The 17478-nt window shown below is 38.3% G+C and overlaps 1 protein-coding gene across 1 annotated transcript; it reads right to left on the reverse strand.

Annotated features, from left to right (window-relative positions):
- Positions 1-10237: 10237 nt before the first annotated feature.
- LOC113316205 (INO80 complex subunit D-like) lies at positions 10238-12898 on the reverse strand. The gene is made up of 2 exons (XM_026564425.1): positions 12080-12898; positions 10238-10791 (listed from the first exon to the last, which is right to left on the reverse strand). The coding sequence occupies exons 1-2, from the start codon at positions 12760-12762 to the stop codon at positions 10515-10517; spliced, it is 960 nt and encodes a 319-aa protein (XP_026420210.1). The 5' UTR covers positions 12763-12898; the 3' UTR covers positions 10238-10514.
- Positions 12899-17478: the final 4580 nt, after the last annotated feature.

Below are 17478 nucleotides of genomic sequence, written 5' to 3' on the forward strand. Positions count from 1 at the left end.
CATAATCGGAAGTCATATTCTAGTTTTTTTTCTCCCGATTGTGGAGTTTGTAAAATGATTCTTACGAACCAATTTTATTGTTTAGGGACAGGCGAGGTAAGAAAGACAAAGATACAACTGTTACAGGGCCTCGTCAAAAAGGGGGTAAGAAACTAAGCGCTAGTGCGCGGAGAGAGAGGATCCAAAAAGAAGTGGAACCAAGCGCTCAACAAGGAACTCAATAAGAAGTACAAGCAAGCGCTCCAGAAATCACTCAAGAAGAAGGACAACCAAGTGGTGCACAAGGATAAGGAGGAGTTACAAGGAAGCCAATCGCGAAGAAAGCATCACACCTTGTACCCATCTCTTTGAAGAAGACAGATTTTGAAGAAGAAATCCCTGGGCTACCTAGAGATGGAGGAGCATTGTTATTTGGCTATAAAGACTCCTGGGCCAGAGAAATCTACGAAACCGAGGTAATAATCGTATTATATTTTACTAATGTATTGTCGTTTTATTGATTATAATACTCTATTAATTTTGTAATGTGTTGTGTGTTTGATAGTATCATTCCGATGCGATTCGTCTACTCAAGCCCACTGCCGCACCAACAAAAGTATTGAAAAATTGACATTTAGACGGTGAATGTGAGAGGTTCAAGCGAAGGATAGCCAACACTGGATTAGTTGGTGATGCCTAGAACTCAATGTTGGACCATGATTGGGTCGTGATATCGGCTTTTGTGGATAAAATAATGTATCCCAAGACTGACACCTTTCATATGCCGTCCAGGGAGATGACCATTACTCCAGATGATGCAAAGCAGATTCTTAATCTCAATGACCATGGTGTAGCTGTCAAGTATGAGTACACAAAGCAGTTAACCTGGGAACAACTTTATGATTTGTGTAAAAAGTGTTTTGGTTGGGATAAACAGACAGCACCAGGTGTTTCTCTTACATAACTAGACATTTTAACATGATCCAGTTGATCAAGATGTTCTAAGGCACTGCCGAGAAAGAACATAAAGGGCCGTTAAGTGATGTCGAAGTAGATGCCGCGGCCACCGCCTATCTCTTGGTTGTATTGGGATGTGTCATATGGATGATGATTACGACCCGCTCCTCATAACATAGAAGAATAAAGTCATGTACTGGTGCAACAAGTCGAATCTTTATTGTTTTGACCCGGAAACCTCAATCACAATGTTAGTCATCGAAGATACTTCTGATTTGGGTTTGAAGTATTTTAGTGCAACTCCCCATGTGAACACTAGAGTTTCACTGAAAAATCTTGAAAAAGAGAATTGTGTCGCACAAGAATGGGATGGGTGCAAAGGAGAATTGTATCAGCCCAAGCTATATATTGATCCACAGTTGATCAGAAGAGCGCATGCAAATTTGGCCGTTCCATATTGGGAGGAGGCTGCAAGACGAAGTTTCACATGGGTTTTAATAATCTATTTGTGCATTTGCTTCTTTTATGCTGGATGGTTGGTTTTTGGAGGCTATCCCATTGGCGATGAGAAACTGGTGCCATTTATTGCAGAATTTGTGAGGAGAGCAGAATTTTGTATGGCCTTTGAAATGGCCCCATATTTTATTTTAGAGCGACACCATATTCAGTGCTTGGGGCAGTGAGTGCGGAAAACAAAACAAAAATGGAGCTCATGAGTCATGATCACTTACTCAACACTCAAATCCGGGATAATATTAGACACATAGTATTAGTACCATACTTTAATACTTTTTATCATTCACAGTTGTCCTTGGTTGGTTAAATAAACACAAACGAATTTCCTCCGCTTTTACAACCAAAACTGAAATCAGAACAATCACATGTAGCAAACCTTTTATCGAAATAATTACCCTGTTTAAACACTCTATTAAATATAATATTTCTGGGGAAACCTATCTTCTGAACCTTCAAATTTCAGAAAATATATATTCGTTGAACCTTCAGGAGATGCTCTACCAGAAGATACTCCTTCCACCATGTCACCTATAAAAATCTCTCCTAATCTTACTTGATTAAGATTACCTCCCAAATTGAAAAGAAATAATCTGGTGAAATAAGGATTCCAAACATCTGAGGTCCCAGAATTAAAGTCAGGAACCCAGAACTAGAGGCAAGTTTTATAAAACCAAATTAAAAGAACACACAAATGAATCATGTAAGGAATACATGTATTTGTATGTATGAGTTCATGGTCAATATCTACATCAGTTTTTCATACTGCTCTACAATTGAATATGTATCCTATTTTCACAGGTCAGCTCAAATTGCTAGTGGTATCTGAGAATCACAGAAAGCCCTTACTCTTTAACCTCTTTTTGCCAATCTGTAAACTCCTCTAACTTAACAGACCAAGAAGCTCTTAACCTATAATACATTCAATAACGTCTTATATCTAACAACACATGTACAACATCGGCTTGATGCAATAAAACAAAAAACATCATGCAAAATAATTCAGAAACAAAAATCCAGTAAGCATAAATTTAACTGAGATGACTAAAATACTTCAGCACATCATCCATTTGTTCTTGTGTGTTCATACCAAGAACTAAGGCATGGTCGTCGTGCATGCCAACTTGTTGGTGTTGATGATGCTGATGCTGCAAAGGCTTCTTCAGGTGTTGTTGTTGTGGGTAATGGTGATGCTGCTGGGATATGTGATAATATTACTTCTGTTGCGGGTATCTGACGCCGTTGATATGAATTGTCAAAACTAAACACTTTATTTCTTCCCTTTGCTTACTAGCATCCAATTTCTTTTGACAGAAGACATTTCTAGCTTCAACAAACATACTCAACACATCTTTCTTCAAGTTTGTTTCAGTAAATTTTCTCCTGGAACATTTCTCTAACTTGTTGCCTTGTATTCTCAGAGCAAACTCCATTAACAATCCGAGTTCTTCCAATTTCTGCAGACATTCTTTTACTACTGCTACCACTACCTAAAGAGTCATTCTTTTAAAGAAGTCGGGTTTGCTACAACTGGTATGGTATTCACCAATGTTACTCTCCGAAACTGGTATATCGGAGCGGGGCTAATTTTGGGTTAACTTTTGTAGCAGATTTCTAAATTGAATATTTAAGTAAATGATTTAGATTCTTAGTGCCTCTTTATTTAGTTAATCTCTTGGATTAGTCAGATGCTAGCTTAGGGGGCGCTACGGTAGCGCCACAACGGCGTATTACGCAGGTTATTGGCCTATGGACAATATCGCAACAGGCCATAGCAGGATGGCCTTGGGAATGCACAGTCGTCACGGCTGGACATTGGAATTAATGGCTTATGGGCCAAAGACGGAAATACATCCATCACGTCCGTACAATGGACCTGGATCAGGAAATGTTTAGTCATCATGGTCGGGCCTTGGAACTGGCCTGTGAGCCAGAACTGAATGTACAGCCATCACGGTCGTACATTGTTGTTGGCGAGAATAGTAAGATGCATCCATCACGGCCTTGGGAGTTGATGAATGATTTTTGTCCCCTAATTTAAGTTGTAAAAATGTCAAGTTAACATATATAGGGAGAGGTAGCTGGTTGAAGGTGCATATGCCTATTATGCACCAAGTAAGCTTCATGGCTTAGCCGGAAGAGTATAAATGATGCCTAAGCCTCATTTATATATGCTTATCCTTGCCAATGGAGCATATTAATCATGGGCATCACTATGCCATGCCGCAGACAAAGTATTCATCACTTGGACGTATTTTGACGGAACGACCTATACGGATTAGGCCATTGTACCATTATTGTTTGGCCGCGGCCTTGGAAACGAGTTGGATTAAGTTTCTTGTTCCTTCGAAGATGAACTATGGTCTGTGCTTGATCCCTTTAGAGTAGGAAAGGGTACGTAGGAAACCGCAATGAGTTGCAGCATTGCCAGTCCAGCACATTTCCGCTCATATCATTTATTTGAGAGATGATTGTGGCACATTGGCCTCTCATATCATCTAGCTCAGTAGCTCTACACGGGAGATGATTATGTCCAAACTTGATGAGACAAATAGATGCAGATGAGCAAGTTATACCCTATATGGAGGCTAAAAACCCGAGTGTCGTAATTTAGCTCAAGAAAGGTCTAAATTGATTGGAAATGACCCAACGTCAAGACGTGATACTTTGTATCATGGTCTTGGAATGTTAGCCAAATTTCATCGTTTAAGGCCTCAAAAGGCTGTTTTTTCCGTTTTAGGAAAGTTTTTTGTCTTTTTAATAACTTTTTCGTTAGGAGTCTGTTTGGGTTGCGGTTTGTGGCATATAGTTTTATTTAGCGATTAATTTCATTATGCCAAGCTAAGTGAAGATGGGGGTATTAGGCCTGCAATGGCCTATGTGTAAGTTTAAGGCATGTCTTATGCCTGAACAAGACTCGGTATCCAGTGATGCATGTAAGGTGCATCGGCTGTATCCTTCAAGGCTTTGGCAGTATGATAGTTACTCAACTAGATAAGAAGTTTAGTGATGAATTTCCTACGTTGAGGCAAGGCTTTATACTCTTGTTCTATGGTAAGTTGGAACGGTGTGGAAGCTAACTTAGCTGCATCATGATCCATGAGCATGCTTGCAAGGGAAAATGGACATGCATTTGCCTAGCTTGAAGGCCAGATAAGTAGAATCATCATGGCGCATCAGAGAAGTTATGGCCTGCGTGCCCAGGCGCGCTAGGCATAATTTTCCGGTCTGTCACAACTAATCTTCCAACTAAATAATCTGAGCTTAAGTTGATCAACTACAGGCTTGAAGGAGATAATTTTTCTTTTATGAGTGAAGAGGGGAGATCCAAGATACTTATCATTCAGCTGAAGGACTTGAACTCCCATGTTTTTTCTCGTACTTGTGCTCAGACTAGGATAAGTGTTCTTGCTGAAGAACACTCTAGATTTGTTGAAGTTGATAAACTGACCAGAGGTCTCATTGGGACACTCCATTAAATTTGACTTTCCATTTTGCTTGCTTTGCAGAAAATTATGCAATCATCAGCAAAGAGTAGATGGTTGCTGGAGGGATCATTCTTGCAGATTTGATACCAGATAAGAGACCCATATCTTTAGCTTAGGTAAGAGTTCTGAGAATATGTGAAAGGCTTATTTTGTAAATTGTTGGTGAGTATACGAGAGTAATGGATGCCATCAGGGTGCACTGATCTTGTAAAGGTGTTGTTGTTTTGGGTGATATCCTTGTTGTAATTTTGAGTGATTATGATCGTGAGCGAGTTGTAGTAATTTCTAGTGATTTCCATAATTTGAGAGATATTTGTTATCTGATGAGGACCCAAAGTGATTTGATCATTAATAGGGATCATGATGAAGAAACTAGTTGAGTGACATAGAAGAGCATGAGAATAAGAAGAACTCCGGTGAGAAACACCGGCTCAAAAACCGATAAAAACTAGCCGTTGGAGCTCAAAGAGAGGAGCAACAGTCAAGAAGAGAGGTCGAAAAGAGTGGAAATCATGCGAGGAAGAGAGATAAGCAGTATTACAACGAGATAGAAGACATTTCACAATCCCTGAATTGATATCCATGAATCTTGTAAAAAAATTCGTCAAAGATTAAACAAGACCCAAAATTTTAAAATTTGTAGCGTGCAAATGAGCACATGACCAAAATCTAAATCATGGCCTGAAATTTGCCTCTTGAACTATGTGACCCTAGTCAACACCGTGACTGGAAATATGTCATTGGACTTACAATTGTCTAAAATCACCATTGTCTAAAATCTAGACCGAAACCCAAAATATGATGTTATGATTCAACTTCGATCGTAACTACAAAAAGACCTGATCTGTCAAAATATGCCTCACAATCACCATAAAGCGTAAAAATGTGGGAATGTTATAAATATCCTTATAAAAATTACCACAGGACTCATACTTGTAAGTTGCCAAACGGATTTTAAAGTAAATTAACAGTTTTTTGTTTATAGAGACAATTTTGAGTCACCGTGTAAAGTTTGAGTTAGGAAACAAAATTTGCCCTTATAAATTGGGGCCTATACCACTTAATTGGGGCCTATAGATAGATGATAAAAAAGGTCATTAGAAATCACCTACACACCACCCCTTATTAAAATAATTACCTAACTACCTATTTTATCCCTGAATAATAAGCACTAATTAATCGTATTACGGGTTAATTTTGTTTTGGATGTGAGATTAACTAATGTTAGAGAGTTCATCAAAACATCAAACATTTTGATTTTTTTTTGTAAACAGTACCCAGAATCGGTTTACGCTCATTCACTTGTAAACCGATTCTGGATTGGTGTTTACGAATTAACAGAGGACATCTATAATCGGTTGACGTTGACATGTTTATAATCCGATTTTGGTAATCGGATTTTACTTATGACATATATAAACCGATTGTTTCCGTTCATTACCAATTTTCATTCATTGCATTATTATTGTAGGATGCATTTAGTACATGCATCAAGCCTTTAAACCCCTAGGCGACCCTAGTGGACGAGTTATAGTCTCGTGAGGGTTTACATAGAGGTCTACCCACAAAACATATACAAAAACTTCTAAATCCATCAATCTTCCTCCTCCGAAGACGATACAGCATCCAAGTAGTCCGGGTTATCCTCCGGGATTCTTTCTGCCAAGAAGTGATAGCTTGCATCGAATGCTTCCCCCTTTTCCTCCAAGTAGCGCACTTTCACGACTTTGTGCTACAAAAACACAAAAACAAACTTACATTTGTTAGTGGTGTTTCATTGGAAAAACAACATGGATTACGTAAAAAAAAAACACAAAATTACTTACAAATTGTGCAATGGACAAGGTGAAGGGGAGAGTGTTAAAAATTCGAGGTTGGAGAGCTAAAAAAGAAAGTAACGCATTTTCGATGACTAGGTGCCTATCATGGACTTGTTGAACACTTCTTGCATTAGGATTCCCAAACTCTTGGCTAAATTTGTTGTGTACCCTAGCCCAAAAGGTTGTGGAATCCTGCCTTTCGGAGGATTGACGTCTAAGTCGATTTTCCGCATATCATGCTTTGGTGATTGTCAAATCTTCCGGAGTCAAACGATGTCATTTCTTGTACGTATATGTATGAAATGAGTAGTTGTGGAGTATATGGAGTGAGGGGGAATAAAATGATCAATTTTGGGGCAAATGGGGTTCAAGGGTGAGGTCTCTATTTATAGAGAAAGTCCCTAACGACTATTTTTTTGAAAAACGTGAAATAATTTGCTATAATCGGTATTTTAGAAGGTCTGTAAAACCCAATTGGGTTGATATGCCACAAGGAATCGGTTGTTCTTGCGACCAACGTAAACCGATTAAAGACATGTTAAATTTTGAATTTTCACCGACACAAATCGGTTTATATATTTTAATATGTGATCCGATTCTGGCTTGAAAAACATCCAGGAAAAATTGCTTGCACAATCGGTTTATGTTGACATATCGAGTAGACCGATTTTTGGCATGTCAGGCTAGAATCAATTTAAACATTAAGTGCATTAAGCTCAACACAAAGATCATCCAAAAAATACAAACATCAACCACACAAAGATCATCCAAAATACAAACATCAACCATCCTAAAAGACTTAAAACAACCACAAGTCTTATAAACTTAAAGTTTTAATATTTGAAAGTAAAACTTAAAAACTTAAGGAACACCAGGAGCATTTGTAGCAGCAACAGCATCAGGAGCAGCAGCACCACCACCAGCACCAGCATCAGGAGCAGCAGCAGCATCATCAAGAGCAGCAGCTTCTTTATCATCCATGGCTATATATTCAGCCATTTCTTCAAAATACCTTCCAATTCTTGGTGGCGATCCCTCTCAGCTGATATAATGTTTCTCCTCATCCTAGCGAACCTCATCACCTCAACAAGCTCTTCAAGTGAAAGCTTGTCAATCAATGCGAGGGCTTGTTCAAGACGGGTCTCACCTCCGAAAGTAAACTTATATAGGCTTCTCTCTGGCACTCTTTGTGGTTTCCTCAGAACATCCTCCAAGGTTACCTCTCGATTGTAAAATGCTAGGTGTCTGAAGTCCATTCTACACAGAAATTAAACAAAAATCAAGTAAGAAATCGGTACATATAGAAACATAAGTAATTCGATTCTGAAAAGACTAAAGAATCGGGTTATGTGGTACATGTATAAAACCCGATTGTGGAAAGGAAGATGAAAACATTATAGTAATCGGATTATACATATTACATATATAAACCGATTCTGGTGATGTATTTTCATATTTCATTTATAACCCAGAATCGGTTGATGTTAATCATCATGTAAACCGATTACTGTGCGTGCTCTTCATGGACGAAAACAAAACCCATAATCGGTTTATTTGATATGTCAATAAAAACCGATTCTGGGTGTAATCAGAAGTTTGATTTTTCGAAATTGAAGATTTAAACATGTAAATCAATAAGATATGAAGAATCATAGAATGGGTTGATGGAGATTTACCTTTTTCTTGTGTGGATCGAAGATTCGTTGGAGAAGAAGATGAAAATTAGGGTTTTGAGAATTTGGAAAGATTATGAAGAAAATAGAAAGTTTTTTAGATTTAGGTTTTTTTTGTTTTTGGATTTACTGAAAATGGAAAGATTAGTATTTATATGAGATAGTTTAGGAATTAATATGGGGATAAATTAGTATTTTTTAGAAATTTGGGTGCCCAGAATAATTTGGTGGCGTGGAAAGGAAAATTTGATAGACTCCAATTAAGTGGTATAGGGCAGTCGAGAAAATCGGGATTCAGGGTGGAAAGCTCCTGTCATTAGACTTGTCAAAACATTTGTGGATACAGTTAAAATAGAATATCCAAGATTTTATTTTATTTTATCCAAAGGTATGCTGCCAAGAACATTTGTGAAAATTTGAGTCAAATTTTTTGAAATGTGTGTTTATCACACAGGTTTAAGCTGTCAGAAACCCAACTAGTCATACCACACGTCCTCCTCGTCCTCGCATCCGGTGGATACACTATACCTTGGGTGACGGTCACAATATCGTGCGGCTTCTGCCTGCCTTTCCTCTACCAGAGGACCATATATTGCATGTAGATCCTCGACCACATGACGCTTTGCAGTAATGCCATCTGCGGTAATAACCCAAACATCAACTGCCTCGACTGCCTGTCCTTCTATTTCTTGATAAAAAGCTGCAAAATAGATAGCTTCTAGGGCGACATCCTCTGCATCATCTATTGACATCTGCTCTTTGAATAAATTATCAACAGTAACTTGTGAATAAATCGCTCCTAATCCAGTACACATGCTCTTCTCCGGGCTAATATTAAAGCTCCCTCTTTTGTTTGCATAAGATAAACAAGGAACAAAACCTCCCCGCAGTTTATCCCAATCCCTTCCAGCAACAAGAATTTCTACCAAATCCCCATTTTTGGTTTGCTTGCTGAACTCCGGCACATATTCAGCCGACTCTTCCACTGTCAACCTTGGAGCGCCTTTTTCTTTCAGATCCTTGATTTTTTCAGTCAAAGCCCGTATTGATTTGTCTGCTGATACAGGTACTCCGGTCATTGCACAAACCAAGGTGTCACCGGTTTCATCCGTAGTTGTCAGACGGTGTGCTGCCAAAACTACTGCATTTTCTAGATGCAGACCCACAGCTCGATCCCATTCTCTAATGTACGAGCCAAGTTTATTTGCTTCAGTTGTCGCACCACCTTGGACAGGACCTGGAAGACAAACCTGGTCGCACGTGTTCTTTCGCAGTGCAGCAACCAATATCCTGATCATGAGAAGTGGCAGAGTTCGCCATGATTTCTCAGTAAAAAAAAAAAACTTCGAGCGGAGATCACTGAAACTAATTAGATGCAGATCCTTCCTCAGGCCGGTAAGTTTATAACCACGGATACAGAAGAAGAAGAAAAAAAGGTAAGGGCTGATATTGGGAAACTACATCTTAGCCACCGTTGATTGTTTCATCGAGATGCCGAATTGTGCATTCAATGTTGTATGGGAGTTGGTGGGTGTCCAACTGCTCCTGAATCTTTATTTGTAAAAATGCAAGTAATGCATATATAGGGAGGGAACACCGGCCAAGAACAAGGGACGATTTCTGCGACCTTTGACACAAACTTGCTTGTACAAACTCGAGAATGCATCATTTGGCCAGTCAAATGGTGCATTCTCCCAGCCACAATGATGAGTTTTGATTTTCTTATACGGGCCGGCTCGAGTCTTCAACATTTCTTAATGTGAATATAGCTTCATCAGAAACAAGAGATGAGAACAACACAAGGAAGAAGGAATGAAAACCATACTTTTATATTTCCACCAAGTCAGCTTTCCGTCTAATGTTTTCAGCGCTCCCTATAACAATAATCAATAAATTTGTTGTTGAAATTGAAATACATATTCACACACATGATTTCTCTATCTCTACCTGATTTGAACAACTAACTTCGTTATTGATTTCAAATATTTTACAGAGATGGAGAAACTTCCATAGCAACATATAATGGAACAGGTTAACTTGGGGAGGTCTCGCCAAGTCGCATATCAAACTCACAGATGAAAATATCAGGAGACTACAGCATGGTTTGCCTCCTCAATTGTGCCATTGTTCATAGCAGCTCTTTTTTCTCTTCTCTTTGCATTTATTTGACGAACAGCTTCTGCAACTATAATATGAAGTTTGGGAGCCAGCTTACTACTTGAGGTAATGTTAGTAAGGCCTGCCGCTCTAAGAGCTCGAGTTACATGTTTTTCAGCTTTTTGGATGTGAGGGCTACAAAGAAGGGGCGGATTAGAACTCAGTATTGTCTTCCCACAACGATTAGTTCCTGCACTTCCTCCACTGGAGAGTTGCAACCATTCAAACTGTTAGAAAAATATTGGATCAAAAGTCTAGACGCATTGCTGAGTGAAACAGAAGAAAGAATGTAATGTGACGGCGGTGCTAAAAGAAGTTCAATTTTACAGTGGCAAACTAGTGACAGCGGTTTCAAGTAAGCCTGGAAACAAAACAAAGAAAAAAGATGGCCAGAGTAAACAAACCCTTATTTTGAGCAACTGCCGGGAGGACTCCTACTGACTCACCTCACCTCGGTATTGACTGCTAAAGATAATCAAATTTCTACATATACCATCTGGGGAATTGCCACTTAGAATTTCTATAGAGAGGATGACAAGAAGACAGCTTAGATCTTGACAAACTTATTCCTATCGAGCATTTTGAAGTAGCGTTTTCATCTGGTTGATTATTCAAATTCCTCATTCTGTTTCTTTTAACAGGTGTTCCCCAATTCTAAAATTTGTTCACCACGGAGTGAACATGAAAACAGGTTTTAAAAGACAATCAAGTCAATTCTAAAAATTCGTTCACCGTCTTTCATATGCATGACCCAGTCAAATTACCAATAGTCAGCAAAAAACAATTGTTTTGAGTAACATGGTAGAGTCACCTATTTGTGTAAACACAAACAACAAGCATTGACAAAATCCACATTCCTGCAACATGAACTGAGAAACACAAACAAAAAACATGCATATCAAATCATTGGGATTAAAAAAAAAAAAAACATGGTCTGACCCCCAAACTCAAGATAATACTACAAAGTAAAACACTAAGCTGGAAGCTGCGAAAAGGCGGCATGAAGTAAAACACTCAAGATACATAGCCACCCCTAACAGTAATCAGTCAAAGATCACAAGATTACAACCCACAAAACAAAAATCAAATTTCATATCAACACCCAATTTGGTTTAAGCAATTTAACAAGGTCAGACCCCCAAACTCGTAATAATACAAAGTAAAACACTAGGCAGAGACTGGACTGAGCTGGAAGCTACGAAAATGCGGAGTGAAGCAAAATAAATACATAGTCTCAGGATTCATAACAAAACCCAATTCACACAAATCCCACATTTGGGTGCATCAATTTGTACACTAACTAAACAAATCAAACCCTCATAAAACATCAAGAACTAAACCATTGAATCACAAACCTGCAAAACTTTCCTAGATGCTTTCAACCCAAAAGAAGATACAATCCTAAAGATTTCAACATTTATTCAGCAATTAACCCCAAAATCCCCAAAAAAATAAACAAGAATCAAAAGACAAAAGGGAACAAAAATCAAACCTTTTAGTGACATAATTGCAAGTTTTGTAGAGTGTCTGTCTTGAATCCAAAATAATATGTTGATGACAATGGTTAGCAAGTGCCATAGGTTTAGATTTACATCCAACAAAAACACATCTTTTATATTTCCCATCATTATTATCTTCTCCCCCATTCACTAGCCCTAATTTAGCACCACCACTACCACTACCACCGCCGCCACCAACACCACCATTGACATTATTATGATTATCACCACTTCCTTCAACAACAACACCCCCACCATTTGCCAAACCCCCATTACCGTTATTGTTATGATGATTTCCCCCCCTTTCTCTAGTTTCTTCTTCCTTAAAAGGACTCTTCCCATATTCCCAATAATACTCTCTATATTTAACCCTAAGTTCTTCCATTAAAGACCAATAATGATCTTTATAAAGCTTCTCCATTTGTCTAACCCTTCTTAATCTCCTCCTAATAACTTCTTCTCTAGTCAAATACTCTGATTTCTTCAAGATTGTATCTTCTTCATCCCCTTCTATCACTAATGGAGATACACTTGATGTCGATTCCACTGTCACTGCTGGGTTGTTATTAGGGTTAGGGTTACTTCGATCTTCTGTATCCGAACTCGTGCTCGGTTGATTAGGGTTCGTCTCTTTCTTCGATTGATTTTGATTTAGATTTTTGTTTACGGGAACCATTGTGTTTCTAGGGATTTTGAGAAAGAGGGGTTTTTGATTTTTTTTGAAGAGAGAGAGTGGAGTGAAAATATGTTTGGGTTTAAAGAAAAAAGAAAGGTGTCCTATTTGAGTTTCCGACAGGGTTTGTATTGCAACGAGGTTGTATTTTCTTTCTCCTGTTTTATGACTTTATTTTTTAAAATTTAAAAGAAGATTCAATTCAAGGCTCAAGAGATGCCAAATTGATACGGAAAGAGACAGCTGCATAGGAAAGGGACTAGTAGGGAGGCTTTCAATTGATGCCGAAGTGGTCATTATCTTTGTGTTTGTGTGGTGCTTGTGGGGGTAGTTATTATTTTGTGTGATTAGGTTGCACTTTTTGGTGATAATTCAAGATTTTTGGGAGCATGTGAGTTTTGTGTTTGTGCGGTGAGAAGCGTGTTGTGGTCATAATGTTGTGCCTTATGGTGCTGTTTTTTGTGGCTAACATTTGCAATGTTAATGCTTGCATATTATTTTATGTCTTTTTTTTTTGTGAATGTTTATTTTATTAATGAAAAATTTAGTGAATTTTGAAATATTAGTAAGGTACAAAGCCTTAATAAAATGCATGCACATCGGAGCTCAACCGTTGTATCGATTTGCAATACTATGTATAGAATGTTTTTACTGCGATTTTAGTAAATTTGAGTTTTGCGACCTACATGATTTTGGGTGCGAGTGATTCTTCGCTTATAACTTTAGTTTTCTCAAATATCTCAAAACAGTTTCCGGTTCTTGAACACTAAAATTTGCGGTAAAACTAGTATTTTGTAGCAGCACCAATGCCAGCACATTAGAATGCATAAGGAGAATGCTTCCGAGTACATCTAGTTTCTTTTATAAATGGATACTTGGGGTGTTCTAACCGTCTGAATAACATCTTTATTGCATGTTTATTGGATCATCGTCATTGTATTTAAATTCAATGGTATAAAGCATGATACATAGATCATGTTATATGCATCACAACGGCAAAGTAGAATTATGGATTTTGCATGATTCAACCGGTTGACGTGAATCAAATATGTCACCTATGTATTAAGTACCCAAACTCCGTAATGGCAAAACATCTTCTATTCTAGATAAACTGAACTATTACATCTTTTTCTTATTTATTTGTCAAGCTTAAATTCGGGAAAACGTTTTCCGTTTTGTAAAAGTGTTACATTGTTTAGAACTTGCCAGGGATAAAGAATTTAATGTTAAATTTCACGGGGTTTGCACGATCTTCTTTATTGTACTAATACGTATTTAAACACAAGTTTAATAACAAGGTATTTCAATATGATATATAATTTTAGCTTTAAATAATCCCTTCGTTAATTTGGTACGAATATGTCAAATGGTTCGATCGACTCTATATTATATAGAGGTCGGAAGTCTTTTTTTTCTTTTGATGTAAAAGAGTTGTATTAATTATGAGGAGTTTATAACTGAAGATTAACTTGTTAAAAAAAGAAGAATTCTCTAAGTGTGGATGAAGTTGGAAGGGCTTTTAATAATCTTATTCTTGGGATTGCTTGTTCTTTTTTCCAAACCTTGTTCCATAGAAAGTCTGTTAAGCGATTATTGTCTTGATCTTTCTTTACTAGAAAGTTGTAGATATTCCCGGCTGAGAAGTTGCTTAATTAGATTGCTCCACGAACTGAGATTCAATACTTCTTTGATTTGGCATCACATAATGATATATTAGTCATCCAGATAAATAAATTCAAGAAACGATGCTCCCGGTTCTTCATTTTAATGGTATACATAATTTTGTGTCATTATTGTCGTAATTAATAACAATTTGGTTCAATTTACTCAGATATCCCAAAAAATATATCCTGGGTATGTACGAAATGTGAAGCATCGACCAACTAGTCGTGGCTGCATCAACAAACTATAGTGTACAAATAGAATGCACCAATTCTGGGTACGTCTAAATTTCTTTTGTAAATGAATGTTTTTGTACTATTCTGGTCATTTGAGTAAAATGTATGTTACGTGCTTATTAGATCATTGTTTTTGCATTGGATTTTATCCAATGATATAAAACATGACACCCTATATCATGGTATGTTTCATATTGACAAACATGAGTAATAGATTAAACACTTCGACCCCGATGTTAAACATATATTTCACTTCCATTATTGCAAACAAATTGAGTTCTTTTCTTTCGCTTTCTTCTTGTCAACCTCAAAACCTAATTAAGAATTTTTAATTTTGGAAAAAAAATGCACATTGCTTAGTACACGCCCAGAGCTGCACATGGGTGGGGCAGGTCGGGTTTCATATAATACCAACTACCAACTGTAGTTACCTAAAATCGCTGAGAGGCTAGAGATGGGATTCTAGGGTTTTGAAAGTGAGTTTCGGGAGGTTGAGCACGAACAGTCTTCACCTAAACCACGCACAGTGGCCATTCTAAGGCTGCTTCAGTCACAGGGATGGAGGTTTAGGGCTGGTCTTGGGGAGGGAAGCAGATGAAGAGAGAGATTAGAGAACAAGTTATTGCTCTGAGAGGTTATGAGAAAGATCCTCGTAGCTTGGAAAATAGATGACCTATTTATAGTCGAATTCTCTAATCTCAAGTCGGTGAAGATAAGGATTGCTTTCTGTGCCGTGCGGAACAATTCTCCCGTCTTTTCAGGAATAGGGATAAACTAGGTTGAGTTTATCTCATTATTCCACCGCCTTTATTCTCTTCTGCGGTGAGAAATAAGTCGGGTATTTCTCACACGTGTCTTAGACTGTCAGACCAAAATCCTAATTGATAACCCCCAATTTGTGTGAAGCTGAGTCAGCCTTTATGATGATGTGTTGAGAGAGAAATATTCTCTTTAGCCGAGTTGGCCAATATAGAGAGATATTCTCTGATTTGTGAGAATGACTAGGATGAGTCACGTGAAAAGGAATGGAATTCCTTAGGAATCGTGAGCAGAGTGTGAGAGGATATGGGGATGATCTCCCTCTTTCCATGGACGGTCACACATGCCATGTGAAAACCATATTATTGTTTGTAGGTCCCTTTGTTGAGCATGCGGTGCTCAAGAGAGCCTATCCACGTTTTTGGATTCAAGCTCAATCTACTAGTCGTGAGTGTATTTGAGAGGATGATAAATAGGCTTGAGCACTAGGTAAGGTGTGTGCCTATCATGTGAATCTATCCGAGATTTTGAGTAGAGATTCTCTTCGAAATTTTGTGAAAGGCTCAAAAATCTCTCTGTGATTTTTGCTGAGAGATTTGAACATCTCAGGGATTTTTGCGGACGGCTCAAAAATCCTTTTGTGATTTTTGCAGAGAGATTTTGAATCTCTCAGAGATTTTTGCGGACGGCTCAAAAATGCCTCTGTGATTTTTGCAGAGAGATTTGATTCTCTCTGAGATTTTTGCAGATGGCTCAAAAATCCCTCTGTGAGTTTTGCAGAGAGATTTGAATCTCTCTGAGATTTTTGCGGACGGCTCAAAAATCTCTCTGTGATTTTTGTAGAGAGATTTGAATCTCTCTGAGATTTTTGCAGACGACTCAAAAATCCCTCTGTGAGTTTTGCAGAGAGATTTGAATCTCGCTGAGATTTTTTCGGACGGCTCAAAAATCTCTCTGTGAGTTTTGCAGAGAGATTTGAATCTCTCTGATATTTTTGCGGAAAGCTCACAAATCTCTCTGAAGATTTTAGATCTGTATCTCTCTGCGGTCATTCAGTACTCGGCCTGGGAAGAGAGAGAAAAGGCGTCTGATTTAATGTCTCCGCGAGACTTTGGATCACTTGTCTTTGACCAACGTATCTTGCAGAGATGTGCTAGGAATCAACTATGTGTCCATATTATGAGCCAACAAGACCAGTGTATCTCGAAAGGATGTTCTAGGAGTCTGTCGAAAAGGCTCAAAGGTAGAATAACTAGCGTGTCTCGCGGGGATGTCCTAGGAGTTTTCCAGAAACCTCAGTAAGTCGAGTCAGAGCCTAGAGCAGACATGACCAGTGTATCTCGCTATGATGTACTAGGAATCAGTCTTTGGTCTCATATAAGGTGAGTCGTGCTTACGGGAGATATGCAAATATCCGCTCTGGGTCATAAGTCCGTCGAGGACGTATTTACGCATCTACAAAGCCTACATGACAAGCAGCATCTCGTTGAGGACGTATACTAGGAATCACGGCATCACAATCAGATGCGTCTCGCGAAAACATGCTGGAATTTTGGTTGTTCTGGTTCATAAGTCTGTCGGGGACGTTTTACGCTCTACAGAACCTACGTGACCAGCAGTATCTCGTTGAGGATATGCGCTAGGAGTCACGGCATCACGACCAGCAGTGTCTCGCGGGGACTTATAATAGAAATCGTGGATAAGGATGCCCTGAGGACAAGGGATTAATCTCTCCTGTGATATTTGAGTTATGTCTATAGGGTTGAAATGACACCTTTGCCCTTTATCCAAATTTCACCATCTACATTAAGTCCATCACTCAGAGTAGAACCTTGATTGTTCTATGATGAGTATATATATGGTAACAAATCATTTGTACGCAATTACAATTCATTCATCCTCTTAGACGTGCAGAATCCCCGAATTGATGTTTAGCCTTCAATCGTTGCGACTTTGATCTTGAAATCAATTCTGGACCTTGGAATTCCTTGGGACTTTGTGTTGAACGTCAAAGAAGTAATAATGAAGCCTTGATGGGATAAAATTTCCGTCTTGGAAGAAT

Source organism: Papaver somniferum, chromosome 1 (genome assembly GCF_003573695.1).
Source record: "Papaver somniferum cultivar HN1 chromosome 1, ASM357369v1, whole genome shotgun sequence".
Taxonomy (NCBI): Eukaryota; Viridiplantae; Streptophyta; class Magnoliopsida; order Ranunculales; family Papaveraceae; genus Papaver; species Papaver somniferum.